The sequence below is a fragment of the Ostrinia nubilalis genome, chromosome 30 (genome assembly GCF_963855985.1).
Source record: "Ostrinia nubilalis chromosome 30, ilOstNubi1.1, whole genome shotgun sequence".
Taxonomy (NCBI): Eukaryota; Metazoa; Arthropoda; class Insecta; order Lepidoptera; family Crambidae; genus Ostrinia; species Ostrinia nubilalis.
In genome coordinates, this window is record NC_087117.1 from 6,495,365 (window position 1) to 6,517,632 (window position 22,268).

The 22,268-nt window shown below is 44.1% G+C and overlaps 2 protein-coding genes across 2 annotated transcripts; one reads left to right on the plus strand and one right to left on the minus strand.

The window, feature by feature from the left end:
- Nucleotides 1-399: 399 nt before the first annotated feature.
- On the minus strand, nucleotides 400-19,035 carry LOC135085976 (segment polarity protein dishevelled homolog DVL-3). Its single transcript, XM_063980760.1, has 8 exons — nucleotides 18,067-19,035; nucleotides 16,369-16,540; nucleotides 14,898-15,068; nucleotides 11,769-11,914; nucleotides 9,681-9,835; nucleotides 6,769-6,870; nucleotides 1,782-1,864; nucleotides 400-528 (listed from the first exon to the last, which is right to left on the minus strand). The coding sequence occupies exons 1-8, from the start codon at nucleotides 18,949-18,951 to the stop codon at nucleotides 407-409; spliced, it is 1,836 nt and encodes a 611-aa protein (XP_063836830.1). The 5' UTR covers nucleotides 18,952-19,035; the 3' UTR covers nucleotides 400-406.
- A 191-nt stretch (nucleotides 19,036-19,226) lies between these two features.
- LOC135085986 (uncharacterized) lies at nucleotides 19,227-21,926 on the plus strand. Its single transcript, XM_063980774.1, has 5 exons — nucleotides 19,227-19,374; nucleotides 19,456-19,544; nucleotides 19,739-19,863; nucleotides 20,482-20,558; nucleotides 21,124-21,926. Exons 1-5 carry the CDS (start codon nucleotides 19,299-19,301, stop codon nucleotides 21,264-21,266), a joined length of 510 nt encoding a protein of 169 aa, XP_063836844.1. The 5' UTR covers nucleotides 19,227-19,298; the 3' UTR covers nucleotides 21,267-21,926.
- Nucleotides 21,927-22,268: the final 342 nt, after the last annotated feature.

Here is a 22,268-nt window from a genome sequence, read left to right on the forward strand (position 1 = left end):
TGCAGCCTATTACAGCACCTGTGCAGCCTTTACTGCACCTGTGCAGCCTACAGCGCCTGTGCAGCCTACAGCGTCTCTCTTACAGCACCTGTGCAGCCTACAGCGCCTGTAATAGCACTTGTGCAGCCTACAGCGTCTCTCTTACAGCACCTGTGCAGCCTACAGCGCCTGTGCTAGTACCTGTGCTCTACAGGAACAGCACAGGCCGCTCGCGCGCCCGCTCGGAGCCATTGGAGTTTGAGCGCCGGACGCCTGAGGTCGACTGTCCTGTGCTACAGCCTATTACAGCGCCTGTGCAGCCTACAGCGTCTCTCCTACAGTGCCTGTAATAGCACCTGTGCAGCCTACAGCGTCTGTGCTAGTACCTGTGCTCTACAGGAACAGCGCCTGTGCTAGTACCTGTGCTCTACAGGAACAGCACAGGCCGCTCGCGCGCGCGCTCTGAGCCGCTGGAGTGGGAGCGGCGCGCGTCGGCGCCGGAGGCTGCGGAGCCACTCGATGTTGACTGAACGGAGCCGGGGACTGTGCCTGGAATAGATACATCATCATCAGATCGTTTAGTCTCCAATGCAGGAGTTTAACCCTCTAAAGCCCGGTCCGTGAGCACGTAGAATTTTGTCCAATGACCCCAAGCTACCCATCCTTATCGCTCGCGCGTAATTATATTGCTGTCGCGACTGTGCGACGGGCGCCCGCAGTGAGTGTGCGAGCGCAACAGCAACATAATTACGCGCGAGCGATAAGGATGGGTAGCTAGGGGTCATTGGACAAAATTCTACATGCTCACGGACCAGACTATACAATAAGGTATTTACCACCACCAATCAATTGACGTATTTTTTAAAACTGTCAAAACGACTCTCCCATACATAGATTTTGTATAGTGATGTCACTATTTTTATCAACTAGATTAAACTACTTTTTCAATTACAAAACAACCAAAAATCTTAATTCACAAGTAATTTAAAATGTATAAAAAAGTTGTGCTTTTTATTATTGGGGAATGGTGTCAAGTACCTACACAATTTTGTTTTGTCCGAAAGACAAGGTTCACAGTGATCCAAACTTTAAACCTTTGCCTTAGAAACTTTAAAGGCCAATGTGTAACCCACTTAATTTTAAACTGCATCTATCAAACAAAGCTGTATGTTTCTTTAATAAAGATTAATAAATAAAAACTGCTTTTGTAAGATATTGTGCGAACTGTGAAATGCAATGCAATAACGAGTAGGTATTGAGGCAGACTAAGGTGTCATCACTTCAATAGGCAACTTGACAGTACTTCACACTTGATAAAATCGAGTCTTAAGTCACAGTACATTCTACTCTTCACTGCAGGAGCACTACTCTCTATGTAATAATGTAATCCCCATTGCACAGACTCATACGGTGGACCGACGACATCATAAAGGTAGCAGGAAGGCGCTGGACGCAGGCCACTACCAGAGTAAATACAAATGAGTAGGTCATCTTCATAGAAACGCACCGAGCGCGGTTTGTATGTGAGCGCGCCAATATACGTATGCGGCGCGCACGCACACACTGACGTGGTTGCGCCGAATTTTGTCAGTGTGTGCGCGCGCGCCGCATACGTATATTGGCGCGCTCACATACAAACCGCGCTCGGTGCGTTTCTATGAAGATGACCTACTCATTTGTATTTACTCTGCCACTACCATCAGGTCATTATGGCAATCATTGGGGGAGGCCTATGTTCAGCAGTGGACGTCGTTTGGTTGAAACGGAACTGAATCGTGAATCGGTGTGAAGTGCAAACTTACCGGTCTGCTCTTTAGCCGTTAGATGGTCCGAGCCGGCGCTCGAACCACCGCTGCCGGATAGCACGCTCTCCTCGCGGTTGTATCTGAAAGAAAAACAATAACTTGCTGATAAGTGCCTAATAAACTATCATAGTCCAGTCATTTAAGCTTAAATTAGGTAAGAATCTCGGAATTAGAGATACCCAGCTGTAAGTCTGTAAATACTTGTATATTGACACCCTAAAAGTTGTCTCAAAACCTACATATGGTAGGGTGTAAGCAACTATTAAATTTTAAGGTCAAAGGTCACAAAAATCGGTTTTTTGCGCTTTTTTTGGAAATATCTCATTTCCTATGGGTTTTTTGCTATTTGTATTTATTATCAATATTGTAGAATACTAAATTCTCTACAAATTTTGCTTAAAAAATTTTTTTATACGGTGAACCGTTTTCGAGATAGAGGGCGGAGAGCGCGCGGTCACTGCATCACTTCAGGTCAACTTAAGCGGTTTAGGTTTTTCATACAAAAGGATTTTCCCGCTAATTCCCGTGGGAATTTCGGTAATTACTTGTTGTAAATAAGCTTTAAGTTTACTAAGGTACCTACATGCCAAATTTCAAGCGTCTAACTTCCGTTAAGCGTTTAGATTTTTCATACAAAAGGATTTTCCCGCTAATTCCTGTTCCCGTGGGAATTCCTAAGTAAACTATAACCTGCCCAGGTGTATGAAGAATAATTGTACCAAGTTTCGTTAAAATCCGTCGAGTAGTTTTTGTTTCTATAAGGAACATACAGACGGACAGACAGACAGACAAAAATTTTACTGATTGCATTTTTGGCATCAGTATCGATCACTAATCACCCCCTGATAGTTATTTTGAAAATATATTTCATGTATAGAATTCTGTCCGTCTGTATGTTCCTTATAGAAACAAAAACTACTCGACGGATTTTAACGAAACTTGGTACAATTATTCTTCATACACCTGGGCAGGTTATAGTATACTTAGGAATTCCCACGGGAACAGGAATTAGCGGGAAAATCCTTTTGTATGAAAAATTTAAACGCTTAACGGAAGTTAGACGCTTGAAATTTGGCATGTAGGTACCTTAGTAAACTCAAAGCTTAGTTACAACAAGGAATTCCCGAAATTCCCACAGGAATTAGCGGGAAAATCCTTTTGTATGAAAAATCTAAACCGCTTAAGTAGACCTGAAGTGATGCAGTGACCGCGCGCTCTCCGCCCTCTATCTCGAAAACGGTTCACCGTATAAAAAAAGTTTTTAAACAAAATTTGTAGAGAATTTAGTATTCTACAATATTGATAATAAATACAAATAGCAAAAAACCCACAGGAAATGAGATATTTCTAAAAAAAGCGCAAAAAACCGATTTTTGTGACCGTTGACCTTGAAATTTAATAGTTGCTTACACCCTACCATATGTAGGTTTTGAGACAACTTTTAGGGTGTCAATATACACGTATTTACAGACTTACAGCTGGGTATCTCGAATTCCGAGGTGAACTTACTATAATGACTGGACTATCAGGGACTTATCTGGCAGATAAAGTAAAGCTTCAACCACACCAACGCAACGCGTGTAGATCACAAGGATAGGTGCATCCACCCCGTGAACCCTGACAGGGTTTCACTGGTTGAGGCAGCCCTTTTCAAGACATGGAAGCCTGCGGGTAACGAGCCATTGGACGTGGAGGGTCATTAATTATACGTATATGTTCTATTTTGTCGAACATTAGTACGAGAACGGTTTGTCCAAAACTTATGAATTTGGTCTTATTCAATGCAGGATTAAGTGCCCTTCAACCGTCATGAAGACCACTTTTCGATAGGGTAAGTCCTTTACGCGGTATAACCAGAAAACCGAAAAAACGCCAATGACAGGTCGCGCGGACTGTCATGGGTCGCGCAAATTACTAATAAAACGTAAATTACTGTATTGGATTGAAAAAGAGGCTGTCAAAGGTGACTCGAGTTTCTTCCGCCACTTCTTCTCAGCACCAGCTCATATGTTGTCCCGAAGTGGTGGTAGGGCAAGCTATATTTGGGACGTGTATAAACGCCCTGGAAGGAGCCTATATACTGAATAAACTATTTGAATTTGAAAACCAAATATTAGCAAAACATACGTTGTAAGGACTGTAGTATTTCAAACGCTCGACATTTTCGTGAGAAAATGCGTTCGCGTTACAAAAATTTTTACATACATAATTCAATAAAAAGTTCAAACTACTTCAAACATCAAATAGTGACAGTGATTAATAATCAACTGCTGTAGCGAGAACGGACAGCTATGGGCTCTAATAGAATCGGAAAAAATCAAATGATATCGTGATGTAGGCTACATACAACGCCATCAGTTGGTAGGCGAGTGTACTAAAATACAGAAATGGCCTATGTGCTTGAGAACCGTATGGTGCGGTTACACTATGCGCGAAGTTGATCGAATCAGATAGTGTAAACACGCAGTTCAGTTCGTTTAGTCGTGGGTCGCCCATACTTCCGTCATGTTCGCGATTGTGCTCGATCAATTTCACGCATAGTGTAGCTGCGCCTTTCGACGAAGTATCGAAGTTACCCGAGTAATGTATTCAGACACGTCGTGTCCAAACTTTGCCTTGGGCTCAAAACGGATAACTTTCAGGGGGCGTAGTGTGAGTTTCTTCTTTCGTTCGATACTTCGTCGAAAGGCGCAGCTACACTATGCGTGAAATTGATCGAGCACAAGCGAGAACATGACGGAAGTATGGGCGACCCACGACTAAACTGCGTGTTTACACTATCTGATTCGATCAACTTCGCGCATAGTGTAACCGCACCATACGGTTCTGAAGCACATGGGCCATTTCTGTATTTTAGTACACTCGCCAACCAACAGATGGCGTTGTATGTAGCCCACTTCGCGATATCATTTGATTTTTTCCGATTTTATTAGAGTCCATAGGTTGTCGCTACAGCCGATGGTCATTTGTTATTTATAAATACAAGTCGTATTGCAGGTAGTAACATAATATTCAATATTCGTTAAATTACAAATTTTTGTAACGCGAACGCATTTTCTCACGAAAATGTCGAGCGTTTGAAATACTATAGTCCTTATTTTATTGTATTTTATTTTACAAGGAAAACAATACAGTGTATAAACTATGTAGACAAACAATTTAGGAAACTTTACCATTAACATGTTTTCACATACAGAGCCTGAGTAATGCTTGTTTATCAATAAACAAAAATATAAAAGAAGTTACCAAGCCAAACTTACTGATTATATTTAAATTAAACAACCTATGTTTTGCTAATATTTGATATTCAAATAGCGTCGTTGTAGCTAGCTATAGTGTTCGGATACACACACGTGCGTCGTGCGTGACAAAATTAATTGTATTCGTAATTATTTAGGCGCCGAATACGAATATTCGGTAAATGTCTACTATTAGGCAAATACGAATATTCGTATTCGTTGCATCTATACGGTTAGCACGATAAACTTTCAAGTTAGAATCGTTTGCGTATTCGAATCGCCATCAAAAGATTTAGTACGAAAACTACAACAGTACCCTTGTGAACGTGTCGTAAAGTGACCTTAGTATAAGAAATGATTGCACGAAACTTATTTTGAGTCAAAATTGTCACGTTATCGTTTAATCGAAGGTTGAGTATCGAATTTAGTCGAATGCGCAAACGATTCGAACACGAAAGTTGTTCATGCTAGAATGGTACACGGGACTATTCCCACCTCTCGTTCCCACCGCTGCAACTCCTGTGTAGCCAGGATCTACAGCTTGACCGCCAATAACCCAACCTGTGAAGGTCAAGTTTGTCCCGGGGGAAAGTTAAACTGTCATTGGACCCGCAACGAAATTAATCAGAAGAACATAATATCGCAAAGCGGATGACAGGTGACAAACAAAGGTACAGTAGTCTCTCTCTCTCTCACTCACCCATAAACGGTGTGGTCGGCGGGTAGGCAAGCAGAATACTTGTAGGGTATCGGCTGGTATCCATACGAGCCTGCGTACGGCATGTAGCCAGGACCCATCCTGCTGGTCTCAGTGTGTCTCCCCATGTCTCAGTGTGTCTCCCCATGAGTCTGTGTGTCTCCCCATGTCTCAGTGTGTCTCCTCATGTCTCTGTGTGTCTCCCCATGTCTATGTGTGTCTCCCCATGTCTCTGTGTGTCTCCCCATGTCTCTGTGTCTCCCCATGTCCCTGTGTGTCTCCCCATGGTGTCTGTGTGTCTCCCCATATCTCTGTGTGTCTCCCCATGTCTCTCCCCATGTGTCTGTGTGTCTCCCCATGTCTCAGTGTGTCTCCCCATGTCTCTGTGTGTCTCCCCATGTCTCTGTGTGTCTCCCCATGTCTCAGTGTGTCTCCCCATGTCTCTGTGTGTCTCCCCATGTCTCAGTGTGTCTCCCCATGTGTCTGGGTGTCTCCCCATGTCTCAGTGTGTCTCCCCATGTGTCTGTGTGTCTCCCCATGTCCCTGTGTGTCTCCCCATGTCTCTGTGTGTCTCCCCATGTCTCAGTGTGTCTCCCCATGTGTCTGTGTGTCTCCCCATGTCTCAGTGTGTCTCCCCATGTCTCAATGTGTCTCCCCATGTGTCTGTGTGTCTCCCCATGTCTCTGTGTGTCTCCCCATGTCCCTGTGTGTCTCCCCATGTCTCAGTGTGTCTCCCCATGTCCCTGTGTGTCTCCCCATGTCTCAGTGTGTCTCCTCATGTGTCTGTGTGTCTCCCTATGTCTCAGTGTGTCTCCCCATGTGTCTGTGTGTCTCCCCATGTCTCAGTGTGTCTCCCCATGTCTCTGTGTGTCTCCCCATGTCTCAGTGTGTCTTACCATGTCTCTGTGTCTCCCCATGCCTCTGCGTGTCTCCCCATGTCTCTGTGTGTCTCCCCATGTCTCCCCATGTGTATGTGTGTCTCCCCATGTCTCTGTGTGTCTCCCCATGTCTCAGTGTGTCTCCCCATGTCTCTGTGTGTCTCACTCACCCGTAAACGGTGTGGTCGGCGGGTAGGCAAGCAGAATATTTGTAGGGTATCGGCTGGTATCCATACGAGCCTGCGTACGGCATATAACCGGGACCCATCCTGCTGGAAAGACAACCAACAATCAGTGGGGCACAAAAACATACCCCCGTATTCACAAACATTACTATGAGGTCTCACAGTGCGCGTGGACGCACAGGGTGACACACGAACCAATCATAGAGCTCTATTCGTTCGATTTGCTGCTTCACTTATGCAAGCATCGCTTGTGAATACGGGCGTTAGACTCTTTTCTAATAAAAAGTTAAACAGGCGTTGAACACTTATCTAAATTAACATTTGGTGTAGTGGTTCGAAACGGACTACTATTCCGGAGGTTGCGGGTTCGATTCCCGCACAGTACAAACATTTGTGTGCATGAACATATTTGTTTGTATGGGACTGGGTGTTTTCTATGTATAATATGTATGTATTTACAAAAAAAAAGTATTTAAGTATGTTTATATCCGTTGTCTAGTACCCATAGTACAAGCTTTGCTTAGTTTGGGACTAGAAGCGCAGTGTAAAATGTCCAAGGATATTTACACGCCATAGGACGTCCACTGCTGAACATAGGCCTCCCCCAACGCTTTCCATGTTGCCCGGTTGGTAGCGGCCTGCGTCCAGTGCCTTCCTGCTACCTTTATGATGTCGTCGGTCCACCTTGTGGGTGGACGTTTCTTTACGAGATCGAATCAGAAATGAGGAGATCCATAAACGAACTAAAGTCGCTGACATGGGCCGACGGATTAGCAAGCTGAAGTGGCAATGGGCAGGCACATAGTACGCAGAACTGACGGCCGATGGGGCAGCAAGGTTCTGGAGTGGAAAACGCAGACATGTGACATTCGTTCGTTCGTTTCAGCCAAATGATGTCCACTGCTGGACAAAGGCCTCCCCCAAGGTTTTCCACAATGCACGGTCCTGCGCTGCCCGCATCCAGGCTCTTCCCGCGACCTTTGCCAGATCGTCGGTCCACCTAGTAGGAGGCCTGCCCACGCTACGTCTTCCAGCCCGTGGTCGCCACTCGAGAACTTTCCTGCCCCAACGGCCATCGTCTCTACGAGCTATGTGCCCCGCCCACTGCCACTTGATTTTAGCAATTCTGCGAGCATGCGACATGTAACATACATAAAGTGAATATACCTAGCGGAATAGAACAACAAAGAACTGAGCGAGCGAGACGTCACTAGCAGCAACACTGTGATAAAAAGAGATGGGTGATGCTGTCGCTGTACGTCAAACAGAACCGTTTTTTGCTACTATTTGACAGTTCGTTAGTATTTATTGGCACGCTGAAAATTTAAACTCTTGAGATATTTTCAGATCATCATTTGACATGATGCGGAGATGTGCAGAGCGGTGCGATGTTTCTTTAATTGCTTACTTGGGGTTAGGCAGCGGCGCTAAGGTGTCCGACACCGCGCTGTCGGCGTCAGACACTAAGATGTCGGTGTCAGACACTATGACGCGGTGTCTACACGAATCTATCGGTGTCAGACACTAAATAGTCGGTGTCAGACACTATGGCCGGTGTCAGACACTCACCCGGGGTTGGGCAGCGGCGCTAGCGTGTCAGACACTATGGAGTCAGTGTCGGACACTATGGAGTCACCTTGCTGTCAGTGTCAGACACTACATTAAGACACTATATAGCCGGTGTCAGACACTATACTGTCACTGTCAGCCACTCACCCGGGGTTGGGCAGCGGCGCTAAGGTGTCAGAAACTACATGGCCGGTGTCAGCCACTACATGGCCGGTGTCAGCCACTACACGGCCGGTGTCAGCCACTACATGTAGTAGCACTGCTCCGAGAACGTTATCTTGTTCGCTGTGTGTCTTGTGACGCGCGCCCGGACACTCGAGGCGGCACTCGGACACGAAGGAGTCCGTGTCGGACACGAAGGAGTCAGTGTCGGACACTACATGGTCAGTGTCAGACACTATATGGCCGGTGTCAGACACTATACTGTCACTGTCAGCCACTCACCCGGGGTTGGGCAGCGGCGCTAGCGTGTCAGTCACTAAGAAGTCGGTGTCAGACACTAAGATGTCGGTGTCAGACACTATGGAGTCAGTGTCAGACACTAAGATTTCGGTGTAAGACACTATGGAGTCAGTGTCAGACACTCAAGGCGGTGTCAGACACTATGGAGTCAGTGTCAGTCACTAAGAAGTCGGTGTCAGACACTAAGATGTCGGTGTCAGACACCTTGCTGTCGGTGTCAGACTCCTTGCTGTCGGTGTCGGACACTATATGGCCGGTGTCAGACACTACATGGCCGGTGTCAGACACCACACTCACCCGGGGTTGGGCAGCGGCGCTAAGGTGTCAGACACCGCGCTGTCGGCGTCAGACTCCTTGCTGTCGGTGTCAGACACTACATGGCCGCTGTCAGACACTACATGGCCGGTGTCAGACACCACACTCACCCGGGGTTGGGCAGCGGCGCTAGCGTGTCAGACACCGCGCTGTCGGCGTCAGATTCCTTGCTGTCGGTGTCAGACACTACATTAAGACACTACATGGCCGGTGTCAGACACTACATGGCCGGTGTCAGACACCACACTCACCCGGGGTTGGGCAGCGGCGCTAAGGTGTCAGACACCACGCTGTCGTCGCCTCGCAGCCTCAGCGCGGCGAGTCAGACACTATATGGTCGGTGTTAGACACCTTGCTGTCGATGTCAGACACTATATGGTCGGTGTCAGACACTACATGGCCGGTGTCAGACACCACACTCACCCGGGGTTGGGCAGCGGCGCTAGCGTGTCAGACTCCTTGCTGTTGGTGTCAGACACTACATGGCCGGTGTCAGCCACTACACGGCCGGTGTCAGCCACTACATGGCCGGTGTCAGACACCACACTCACCCGGGGTTGGGCAGCGGCGCTAAGGTGTCAGACACCGCGCTGTCGGCGTCGCCTCGCAGCCTCAGCGCGGCAAACTCGGCGCACAGCTCGCCGGCCACATAGTAGCACTGCTCCGAGAATGTTATCTTGTTCACTGTGTGTCGGATGAAGCCGGCCTGGAACAAAGATAAGAAAGATTAATATCAAGTAGATATTGCCTCTGTTAGGTAGGTCCAACTTCGAGAAAGAGGTCAATCGTCGAATCCAACTCGGATGGGCAGCGTTCGGGAAGCTTCGCCATATACTCACGTCCGAAATACCGCAGTGTCTTAAGTCGAAAGTATTTGACCAATGCGTGTTGCCAGTGATGGTATACGGATCTGAGACGTGGTCGCTTACTATGGGCCTCATAAGAAGGCTCAAGGTCACCCAAAGGGCGATGGAGCGGGCTATGCTCGGAGTTTCCCTGCGTGATCGAATCAGAAATGAGGAGATCCGCAGGAGAACCAAAGTAACCGACATAGCTCGCAGAATTGCTAAAATCAAGTGGCACTGGGCGAGGCACATAGCTCGTAGAGACGATGGCCGTTGGGGCAGGAAAGTTCTCGAGTGGCGACCACGGGCTGGAAGACGTAGCGTGGGCAGGCCTCCTACTAGGTGGACCGACGATCTGGTAAAGGTCGCGGGAAGAGCCTGGATGCGGGCAGCGCAGGACCGTTCATTGTGGAAAACCTTGGGGGAGGCCTTTGTCCAGCAGTGGACGTCATTTGGCTGAAAAGAAAAGAAAAGAAAAGAAAGATATTGCCTGCAGTTCCGTTTGACCGATGCCCTTTTTCACCATTAATCCCTAATTTTTAAGTGACCTCTAAGTAACATATATCAGGAATTTTGTTTACATAGCGGTCACTTAATTAGGGATTGATGGTGAAAACGGGCATGAGTATACTGTATATCACAGAAAGACAATTGTAATAGGGTATTTTACTCTATGTAAGAAAAAATATAAAAATGCATGTCTTTAATAAATTTCATAAAAACTATAGTCTGGTCCGTGAGCACGTAGAATTTTGTCCAATGACCCCAAGCTACCCATCCTTATCGCTCGCGCGTAATTATATTGCTGTCGCGACTGTGCGACGGGCGCCCGCAGTGAGTGTGCGAGCGCGACAGCAACATAATTACGCGCGGCTTTAGGAAAGAATATAGTAAAGTATGTTACAGTCAAAACTCATAATCAGTCAAAACCACTTTTGACTGCAAAAATCAGTGAAAAGTCATTTTGACTGATGCCCTCGGTCAATATCACTTTTGAATTAGTCAAAAGTAGTTTTGACCAAGGGCGTTAGTCAAAACCACTTTGTGACTGCAAAAATCAGTCAAAAATGGTTTTGACCGATTATAAGTTTTAACTGTTACAAGTACATTTTGAATACAGTTTCAATAATTTAATTAAGAACATTTGTCAGTTTTATTACTAAAACTAAACAGCTGTGCTTGGGGATTTCTAATACATTTTAAGTCGCAAAAACCGATTTTGAGCTTGTAATTTGTATTAATTTATTTGGACATGATGTGTATTTCTTTCTTATTAATACTGCAATTGTTTATTATTAATAAGAAAATATATTGAAAATTTGACATGTAATGAACATTATGAATAAATTTCTTATTCTTATTCTTAATTTCATTTTGAGCCTGTGTAACTCACTTTGAGCTGTCTGAACTCACTTCGGAGCCTATGCAACTGACTTAGAGCCAGTTTGAGCCTGTGTGACTCACTTTTAGACTGTGTAACTCAATTTGAACCACTTTGAGCCAACATAATTCAATTTTAACCTGTGTAACTCACTTTGAGCTGTCTGAACTCACTTTGGAGCCTGTGCAACTGACTTAGAACCAGTTTGAGCCTGTGTGACTCACTTTTAGCCTGTGTAGACCAATTTGAGCCAACATAACTAAATTTTGTAGCAGGAAAGCGCTGGATGCAGGCCGCTACCAACCGTGCGATGTGGAAGTCATTGGGGGAGGCCTATGTTCAGCAGTGGACGTCCTGTGGCTGAAATGATGATGATGATGATGATGAACTAAATTCTAACCTGTGCAACTCACCTTCAACATGTGCGAGGCGTATTTCCTCGCGTCGCGGCGGTCTGCGATCCCGGCGACGTGTTGCAGCACCCAGTCGACGACGTCGGCGCCGATGAACGCGTTCGGGATGGTGATCTTGAGCCACATTCGGTCGCGGATCTCGAGGCCTGGAATGAGTTAAGATGTCGTTGAGTTACATAGAAATGGAGTTTTAACTACGGGGAAACATATAGATATTTTGACATTTACGTAAGGCCCGGTTTCCCCCAAAGCAGAGGTGATGCGGAAATAACGAAATCTGAAAATCTTCAAAACACTTCTCCTCTCTTCTCCATTTTGAGAGAAACCGGTATTAAAGGACAAAATATAACACCGCTGACAAGCTAGATATATTCTCCTCCTCATTTGAGTAACAAAAATATGTGCCAAAACTATGTCTAAATTTCCACGATAAATTACCTGATGATCACATCAGTACACAGCTTGTGCAACTCACTTTCAGCAAGTGTAACAGACTCTGAGTCTATGCAACTCACTTAGAGACTGTGCAACTCACATTGAGCCTGTGCGACTCACATTTAGACCAGTTTAATTTCTTTTGGAGTCTGCGAAACTCTGGGGCCTGTGTTACTTCTCTTTGAATCTGTGTAACTTACTTAAAGCCTGTGTAACCCACATTGCCCACATTTAAGTTACTTAGAGCCTCTGCAACTCACTTATGAGCCTGTGCAAATCACTCTAGGAACTGTGCAACTCACTTTCTAACCTAAGTATAGTCTATTTACCTGAGTCCGGCCGCAGCATGGCCCTGACCACCTTTGTCTAGCAGTGGACCTCATTTGGCTAAAACGCACGAACGAACTAACTTTGACGCGCTGTGCGACTCAGATTGTGCCTGTGTCTTACTTTGAGCCTATACAACTCACTTTTGAGCCTGTACAACTCTGAACCTCTGCAACTCACTTTGGTTGGAGCCTGTGCAACACACTTTGGGCCTGTGCAACCCACATTGGCCACATATAACTCACTTACACGAACCATTTGGTGCCACCTTTGACCCTTGTAACTCACTTGGAGTCTTGTGTAACTCACTTTAGAGCCTGTGCAACTCACTCCATAACCTGTGCAACTCACTTCAGAGCCTGTGCAACTCACTTTTGGGCCTGTGCAACTCACTTTTAAGCCCTATTTACCTGAGTCCGGCCGCAGCATGGCCCGGGCCACGTGCGCCACGTCCATGCCGACATTGAGCGGCGCGGTGTCGACGGTGCCCGCGTCGCTCGCTCGCTCCGACGGCGGGAGCGCCGACAGCGGCGGCGGCGGGTAGGCCTCCCTTAGTGCTCGTCTATGTAACTAGAGGCTGTACCAGTCACTTATAGACCCATGTAATTTCTGTTGGAGCTTGCGAAACTCTTTAAAGCCCGTGTAACTTACTTAGAGCCTGGGACACTCATTATGCGACTCACTTAGAGCCTGTGTAACTTCCCTTAAGAGTCTAAGCCTGTGTCATTTAGAGCCTGTGTAACTCACTTTAGTGACTGTATAACTCTCTAGAGCCTGTGTAACTCACTTTAGTGACTGTATAACTCTCTAGAGCCTGTGCAACTCACTTTAGTGACTGTATAACTCCCTTAGAGAGTGCTCAACTTCCTTAGAGCCTGGGTAACTCACTTAGAGCCTGTCCAACTCACATTAGAGCCTATTTAACAATATTTGACCCTGTGCAACTCACTTTGAGCCTGTGCAACTCACTCTAGAACCTGTGCAACTCACTTAAAACCTGTGCAACTCACTTCAGAGCCTGTGCAACTCACTTTTGGGCCTGTGCAACTCACTTTTAAGCCCTATTTACCTGAGTCCGGCCGCAGCATGGCCCGGGCCACGTGCGCCACGTCCATGCCGACATTGAGCGGCGCGGTGTCGACGGTGCCCGCGTCGCTCGCTCGCTCCGACGGCGGGAGCGCCGACAGCGGCGGCGGCGGGTAGGCCTCCCTTAGTGCTCGTCTATGTAACTAGAGGCTGTACCAGTCACTTATAGACCCATGTAATTTCTGTTGGAGCTTGCGAAACTCTTTAAAGCCCGTGTAACTTACTTAGAGCCTGGGACACTCATTATGCGACTCACTTAGAGCCTGTGTAACTTCCCTTAAGAGTCTAAGCCTGTGTCATTTAGAGCCTGTGTAACTCACTTTAGTGACTGTATAACTCTCTAGAGCCTGTGTAACTCACTTTAGTGACTGTATAACTCTCTAGAGCCTGTGCAACTCACTTTAGTGACTGTATAACTCCCTTAGAGAGTGCTCAACTTCCTTAGAGCCTGGGTAACTCACTTAGAGCCTGTCCAACTCACATTAGAGCCTATTTAACAATATTTGACCCTGTGCAACTCACTTTGAGCCTGTGCAACTCACTCTAGAACCTGTGCAACTCACTTAAAACCTGTGCAACTCACTTCAGAGCCTGTGCAACTCACTTTTGGGCCTGTGCAACTCACTTTTAAGCCCTATTTACCTGAGTCCGGCCGCAGCATGGCCCGGGCCACGTGCGCCACGTCCATGCCGACATTGAGCGGCGCGGTGTCGACGGTGCCCGCGTCGCTCGCTCGCTCCGACGGCGGGAGCGCCGACAGCGGCGGCGGCGGGTAGGCCTCCCTTAGTGATAGTCTATGTAACTTAGAGACTGTGCAAGTCACTTATAGACCTGTGTAACTTCAGTCCTGTCTAACTTAGAGCTAGAGTCTATGTAACTTACTTAGAGGCTGTGCGACTCACTTAGAGAAAGTGTAACTTCTTCTGAAGCCTGCGAAACTCTTAGGGGCCTGTGTAACTTACTTAGAGCCTGACACTCACATTGAGCCTATGCTACTCACTAAGAGCCTGTGTAACTTCCCTATGCCTAAGCCTGTGTCATTTAGAGCCTGTGTAACTCACTTTAGTGACTGTATAACTCTCTAGAGCCTGTGCAACTCACTTTAGTGACTGTATAACTCACTCTGAACCTCTGCAACTCACTTTGACCCTGTGCAACTCACTTTGAGCCTGTGTAAATCACTTTGAGCCTGTGTAAATCACTTTAGAGCCGGTGCAACTCACTTCAGAGCCTGTGTAACTCCCTTTCACCTGTGCCTTAGCCTACGTATTATCTATCTACCTGAGTCCGGCCGCAGCATGGCCCGGACCACGTGCGCCACGTCCATGCCGACATTGAGCGGCGCGGTGTCGACGGTGCCCGCGTCGCTCGCTCGCTCCGACGGCGGGAGCGCCGACAGCGGCGGCGGCGGGTAGGCCTCCCTTAGTGCTGCTGTATGCGCTACCCAGGCGCCTGTAACGTTATAGAGGTATTTGTAAACACATTACTGGGATGAGGTAAAGGCTGGTCCGTGAGCACACTCACTGCGGGCGCCCGTCGCACAGTCGCGACAGCAACATAATTACGCGCGAGCGATAGGGACGGGTAGCTTGGGGTCATTGAACGGGATTCTACGTGCTCACGGACCAGGCTTTAGATACTTTTAATTGTGAAAATGTGGGTAACATTAAGTCATATCTATATTAATACTAGCTTTCCGCCAGCGGCTTCGCCCGCGTGGAAATTTGTCTGTCACAGAAAAACAATATCGCGCGCGTATTTGCTCACCGTTTAGACTTACCCTGGACTACGACAAACATTTTAAAACCAAAATCAGCTCAATCGGCCCAGCCGTTCTCGAGTTTTAATCAGACTAACGAACATCAATTCATTTTTATTTATATAGATAGACTAGCTTTCCGCCCGCGGCTTCGCCCGCGTGGAATTTTGTCTGTCACAGAAAAACTTTATCGCGCGCGTCCCTGTTTCAAAAACCGGGATAAAAACTATCCTATGTTCTTTCCCGGGACTCAAACTATCTCTATGCCAAATTTCATCAAAATCGGTTGCGAGGTTTAAGCGGGAAAGCGTAACAGACAGACAGACAGACAGACAGAGTTACTTTCGCATTTATAATATTAGTTGGGATAGAAGATAGATTATAAATGCGAAAGTAACTCTGTCTGTCTCTCTGTCAGTGTTGCTTTCACGCCTAAACCACTGAACCGATTTTGATGAAATTTGGCATAGAGATAGTTTTGAGTCCCGGGTAAGGACATAGGATAGTTTTTATCCCGGTTTTTGAAACAGGAACGCGCGCGGGCGAAGCCGCGGGCGGAAAGCTAGTAACTTATATTCTGCAAATAGGCTTTTATACACCACACATCCCAATATTATTTTAACCCTACCACTGCTTTGGGATAATAAATGGGCCAATGCTGAGAAGAAGCAGCGCAACTAAGTCAGTCACAATTAAGATAAAAAAACTTGGAAAGAAACAATCCATAAAATAGTGATACTTCTAAATACTTTAGAACTGCTCTTGTATTTTTGTATTACCAGTATATAAGGCATTTCCATTGTTTCCCATTTACCAAATACATGCACTTAGATAAAGAATAGCACATCTCAAAATAATTCTTTTTAGAGAAACATCAAGTATTTCACATTATGTAATTAATATGCAGAATGAGTTGTGCCACTCTTTAACTAGGAGCAAAGAAAAAGTCTAGGTAGCCATTTAAATAAACTTGAAAGAGTATTTAGTATTTACCGGGGTCAATAGGCCTGACAGGCTCCGTCCGGGGTATCGTGAAGTACCCTTTGGGGTTGGGGTCCCAGCACTTGGCCACCACCAGCTTGATGGGCCCGGGCTTCTGGACGACTTCTCGGAGCACTCGCACCGCCTCGTCGTTGGTCATGTCTTCAAAGTTTACGTCGTTCACCTGAAAGTTTATGGGGAATTGTGATCAATGTTTGGTTTTTTTGTTGACGTGACAGTTTATGGGGGTTTGTAATTGATGTTTGGTGCTTTTGGGTTGTAAAAGAGTAGTAAACTCATCATAACAATAGGAAACTGTCCCAAACTAAGCTTGTCCTATAGGCACCAGAGAACTGATGTAAACATACTTTCTTGAAATAGTTGTTTCTTAAATACATTCATTTTAAACATAGAAAACACCCAGGCCAATACAAACAGATAATGTTCATGTATGTTTGTAAATAACTGCAAAAAACACTAGTTACAGGGTGGATTTGTAAGATTAGTAAAAATTCATATCAGAACACAAAAAAGCATGTTTCATTATCAATATGATAGACTAATTTTAGCCTATATTTACTATCTAACTTAAATGGATTTGTCATACAACTTATAGAAATGCTGTTAATTTTATATTGTTCTAAAATATTCTTGGGAGTAGTGTATTTATTTATAGATACTTTAAAGTCACCTATGGGGATAGAAATTAAATCATTTTAGGGACTAAATAGTAATATAGACTAGTGTGGTGGAGCTTACAACAGATTTCTTTATCATCTTGATTTCATTCAAGTTTCTGTCAATTAATACAACAACTTTATAAAATAAACTATAGTCTATCCAATATAGCTTGATTAGAATGACAGCTGTCATCAAAAGTAACGACATAACTTTGTAGTAGCGATCAATGAGAGCTAAATATTGGCGGACAAGAAATAATTCACGTCTGACCTACAAACAATATTTTCGACGACAGTGCTTCCAATAAAAATGATAATTTCGTGTAAATGCAGCATTAAATTACACCAATATGTAGTAATTCGAAATCATAAAAATCAAGCTAGAGTATTAACGACGTCTCTACAAGGTTATCTCGAGTTACAAAAATGTTAGTGTTGGGACATATCGACAAATGTCATATTAAATTAAAACTATTCTTTTAACATATTTAACAAAAAAAATTTCTAACTAATTTTTTAACATATTTAAGTCAAGTTATACGTTTTTCTAAATGTTCACTATTAAAAACCAAAAAACATTTCATTCTTAAATAATCAAACATCGGAAATCAATCACTGGTAATTTTTTGGGTAGGTATTCATAGCACCGTTGCTCTAGAAGAGATGCCCACCGCCCTCTAGCGAGAGGAAAAAACCACTGAAGAACACTGATGATAATGACTACGACTTAGGTTGTACATCTACTTAGGTTTACTGTCTTTAAATTTAAATCATAATTGTCATTTTTATGAATAAAGATATATGAAGAAAAATTGGGTGCATTTTTTCATATCATTTTTTCGAAAACTTATCGATACATCTATGTGAACCGTACGAAACATACCCATCACTAGTCACATTCGTTTGACAGCCGTCATTCTAATCAAGCTATATTGGATAGACTATAAACTATCATCCTCTTTACAATCGTTATTAATATTGTTTTTGTGTAGAAGAAAGTACTGCTTACTAAAAATATAATAAGTTTTACCTGCAAAATCATGTCTCCAGGCTCTATCCTCCCATCCAGAGCCACTGCACCGCCCTTCATTATACTTCCTACGTAGATCCCTCCATCACCACCTTTGTTCGACTGTCCCACTATGGAAATACCAAGAAAATTCACCGTGTCCATATTCAAAGTGACCGTAATAATGTGCATAGACATCGTAGAATCCGTTATAGAGGAATAGGAAGACGTTCTGGACATAACTTGAGGTCTCTTTCTTCTTCGTTGAGGCCTTTTTCGCGAACTAACTTGAAGGTGGGAAACACTACTGCATTCTGTCAATGCTCGGTCCACTGACGCGTTCGTGTGGCGTCCAGTGGTAGTTGTGATCTCAGACTGACTGTCAAACAGGCTGGTAGAGTCCAAATCGGAGCTCAGAACCGATGCAGTCTCGTATTCTAGCCCGTGGTTACCATATTTAGAGTGCCCGTTGATTCTAAGGCCTCTGTATTTGTATTTATCACAGGAAGCCCTGTGACCCGGTCGGGAACTAATCGTACTGTCCGTGTCTGTACACGTATCCCTTGTGAGAGGAACTGTTGGGGCTCCATGGGGGTTTGGTTTCGCCTTCCCTGCATTGCTATCCGTGCACTGAGAAGCACCGTCCGACGGGTTTGAACCCTCCGCTGACACCAACCAAGACACTACACGACCGTTGAAACACGGCAGATGCGCGTTATCGTCAACAATCTCCTCTTTCACCACACCAAAGTCATCGTCCATGGATTTGAAGAAAAATTTGTAATTCGGCCTATTCAGTTGGTTCTTGAAGTCCAGCAACGTTACTTTCTCCGGCGATATGGGGATTTTAACTAAATACGGCGTCTCCTCGTCATCTATGTAATATATTACTTTTGTTTCCTCCATTTTCAATGCATTTATTTATTAGGAATAACAACACCCTACGATCTATAAATATCAGCGGCCATCACAAAAATGGCGATAAACAGGTTCCTGTTTTTGACAGTGAGTGGCGCCACTAGCACACGTCGTCTAAATACGTTCGGATACACAGTAAATTGATTGAGCTATGGAAGAGAAGCATTGAGCTATCACTATTTTAACGACTCTAGCTTAGGAAAAGTACCGTGAATGGGTACCTTTTTAAAAAAAGAGAGCTGTCAATGTCAAACATTTTGAATTCGAATTTGTCGTTAGTAAACAAACCACGAATTTTGAGAAATTGTGCTAAAATTCACTTTAAAACATACAAAATGGCAGTAGAAATTAAAGACCAATTGTACTTAAAAGCTGTAGATGAGTTAGATGCATTTTGCAAACGCCTCGATGGTAAGTTTTAACGAAAAACGTACATCGCTCTCACGACCTACACACAACGCATCTAATTCGATTTCTTTTGAATATTTACAGAGAAAATAGACAAAGAACAGCAGCAGCTCAAAGCATGTAAGAAGAAAACTGAATTTGAGACCAAATTGGCTCATGAAATGAAGCTGAACGTAAGTTTCAGAACAAATTCTCAGTAGAAACCAAACTCACTGTTTGCCTTGTATTAACCCTCTAAAACTCAACTAGATCTATCCCTCTTATTTATTTTCTCCAAGAATATTACATTTACTGGTCTTCTATTGCTTTTACTGCCACTTTCCAATGCAAACTTATTATATTTGGTCATAATTTTGTATATTTTCAGAAAGACCTCACAGATCGACTTGCAGAACTGTCTCGGCGTGGTAACGAGCTAGACAGAGTGTGTGCCTCGTTCGAATCGTGCCTGACGATAGCAGATAGCGACAAAACTAGACTGGATAATGCTAAGTGAGTAAACATTAAAATTATTGTAGAATATTGTTAGTACTTATTGTTATGTACAGACTGAGACGACAGCACACCAAGCTAAAAACACTGCAGTATCTTGTCTGCAGTTGTGATGGGTTCTATTTTACCACAAAAATGTAGTCTGGCCAGTATGGGAAATGTATTTTATACCAAATCATGCTTTCATCTCTGGTAAATGCTGCACTAAATTACTGGATGAAAAATTTATTAGGTGTTTATAACAAACAAAACTTTTTTCTAATGGGTAGGGTTTCATATTCTACGGGAATGTAAAATACCTGTTTATTATAAGAAAGGTTTAATTCTGTGTTGAAGATATACCTACTTACTTCTTTATTTTAAGACCAGACTGCCTAAATTGTGCATTCTCTTATTTACATTTTATTTATTTATTTATTTGAACACCAACAAGGTTACATTGAGGCTTCACAAAAGTAACTATAAAAAATGACACTTGTTAAATGCAAACTTAATTATAGGTGAAAACATCATGCGTTAGAGACTAAAGCAACAGCAATTAGGGGTTAAAAACTGAAAATATTTAATATTTCCTTGGTTGTGTGGTGTACAATAAAGTCTTATTTATTTATTTTACAGAGAAGCATATCAGCTAGCCAAAGAGCTGACTGGCATCCGATTGGACTTCAGTGCACCCTCACACATCGCCAAGGGCTGTATCCTTTTACAAATAATGCTTTATACCATTTAATTCACACCACACAACAGGCAAATGATTTAATTGTGAATGAAATAATTTCAAGTTTTTTGAGACAAGCAAAATGTACTTCAAAGGTTCCTCTAATTTTATTTCGAAAAATATAATAGAACTGAGGACATCTAGGAAATCTCTTGGGCTTTTTTTTATACATATATTTTATGTATTTTTTCTTCCTCATTTGTTTCTATTAAACTATTTTATTTTTAAATTATTTTATAGCCACGATATCCGAACGGCGAAGGGGTCGGAGTGGCCGACTCGAGTCTCGAGATCCGAGGAACGAGGGTTCGAATCCCACCGCCGCTCGACTATTGTAGTAAGCCCACTCGTAACACAAGCTTATGTAGCTTAACACGAGGGGCTAATGGGACTATTAGTAATTTGGGCAGTACAAATTGCTAATAACCTATAAAAAAAAGTACTGCCAAACGAATTTTTATCAAAAAATTCATTCATATTTTAATTTCGATCTATACCTACCATTGTATCAAAGAAAATATCCTTAACCAGTCTTCCTCCAGATATCAAAAGCGAGTACCACAAACAGCTGCATCCATTCGAGATAGACATGTCTACGGCTGACAGCAACGCGCTGTGGAATCTACTCAACACAGTAGTTGGGAGCGAGCGGATTCATAACGATGAGAATCGGCCGATCAACTAGTGTAATGTTTGAGTTACTGTGAAATCCAGTGAATGAAACTTTAGTTTTAAGAAATCAATACATTTGACTAGGCGCGGACCATCGATTTTTGCCGATAGTTGTGCCCGATTTAAATTGTATGAAGAATCGACCAAATCGAATCGGTGTAATGTGCGCACTTCCATACATGCCCATACTGATCAACTGCCCGACTAAACTATCGGCCGACGAAAAATCGATGGTTATGCTAGGCTTATGCTTCAACCACACCAACGCATGCACATCGCCATCGCCGCGCCGGCGCGATCATAGGTAAATGACAGGTCGCGTGAACTGTCATGGCTCGCGCGACCTGTCATTGGCCTATGATCGCGCCGGCGATAGTGATCTGTGGGTCTAGACAAAGTGCAAATTATAATCGCAAACCAGTCGAAAAGTGGTCGAAAAGCCCCTTTTTTGTATGGAGTTTTGACGGATTCGATTTTCGATTCGATCAAAAAGTGCGTTTTGTCTAGGGGGGCTGCACGCGTTGGTGTGGTTGAAGCTTTAGAGAAAAAATAGGGCTCCCTTTAAATAAATAAATCTAAAATTTATGAATTTTAACAATTTACAATGTAAAATTTTGATTCAAAATTTTCATTTGTATGATCTAAGTACTAATAAATAGTATTAACTAAAGAACTGATTCAGTTTTATTAATCGTGTAAAATCACGCGGTTGCACGCAGGACAAAGATTTCGTATTGTGTGCCCGCAGCCAATCCGTTTTCCACGTGTACACGCACGCATAGGAAAAAATGTGAAATAATGAAATGCGGATGTCTAACGCCCGTATTCACAAACATTACTATGAGGTCTCAGTGCGCGTGGACGCACAGGACACACGAACCAATCACAGAGCTCTATTCAACGCTGTGCGTTCGATGCTGCGTCACTTATGCTAGCATCGTTTGTGAATGAATACGGGCGTTAATCCGCATCACTGGAGAAAATGGCACTACGTACTCAGTACCTTACAGGCAGT

Excerpts from the sequence above, each read along its gene's own strand:
- LOC135085976 (XM_063980760.1), bottom strand. The coding sequence starts at position 18,951 with ATGGAGGAAACAAAAGTAATATATTACATAGATGACGAGGAGACGCCG. Across the intron at positions 16,541-18,066 it reads CTGGAGACATGATTTTGCAG|GTGAACGACGTAAACTTTGA; the intron begins GTAAAACTTATT and ends ATAAACTTTCAG. Across the intron at positions 6,871-9,680 it reads GCGCCGCTGCCCAACCCCGG|CAGGATGGGTCCCGGTTATA; the intron begins GTGAGTGTGGTG and ends TTGTCTTTCCAG.
- LOC135085986 (XM_063980774.1), top strand. The coding sequence starts at position 19,299 with ATGGCAGTAGAAATTAAAGACCAATTGTACTTAAAAGCTGTAGATGAG. Across the intron at positions 19,375-19,455 it reads ATTTTGCAAACGCCTCGATG|AGAAAATAGACAAAGAACAG; the intron begins GTAAGTTTTAAC and ends GAATATTTACAG. Across the intron at positions 19,545-19,738 it reads CTCATGAAATGAAGCTGAAC|AAAGACCTCACAGATCGACT; the intron begins GTAAGTTTCAGA and ends GTATATTTTCAG.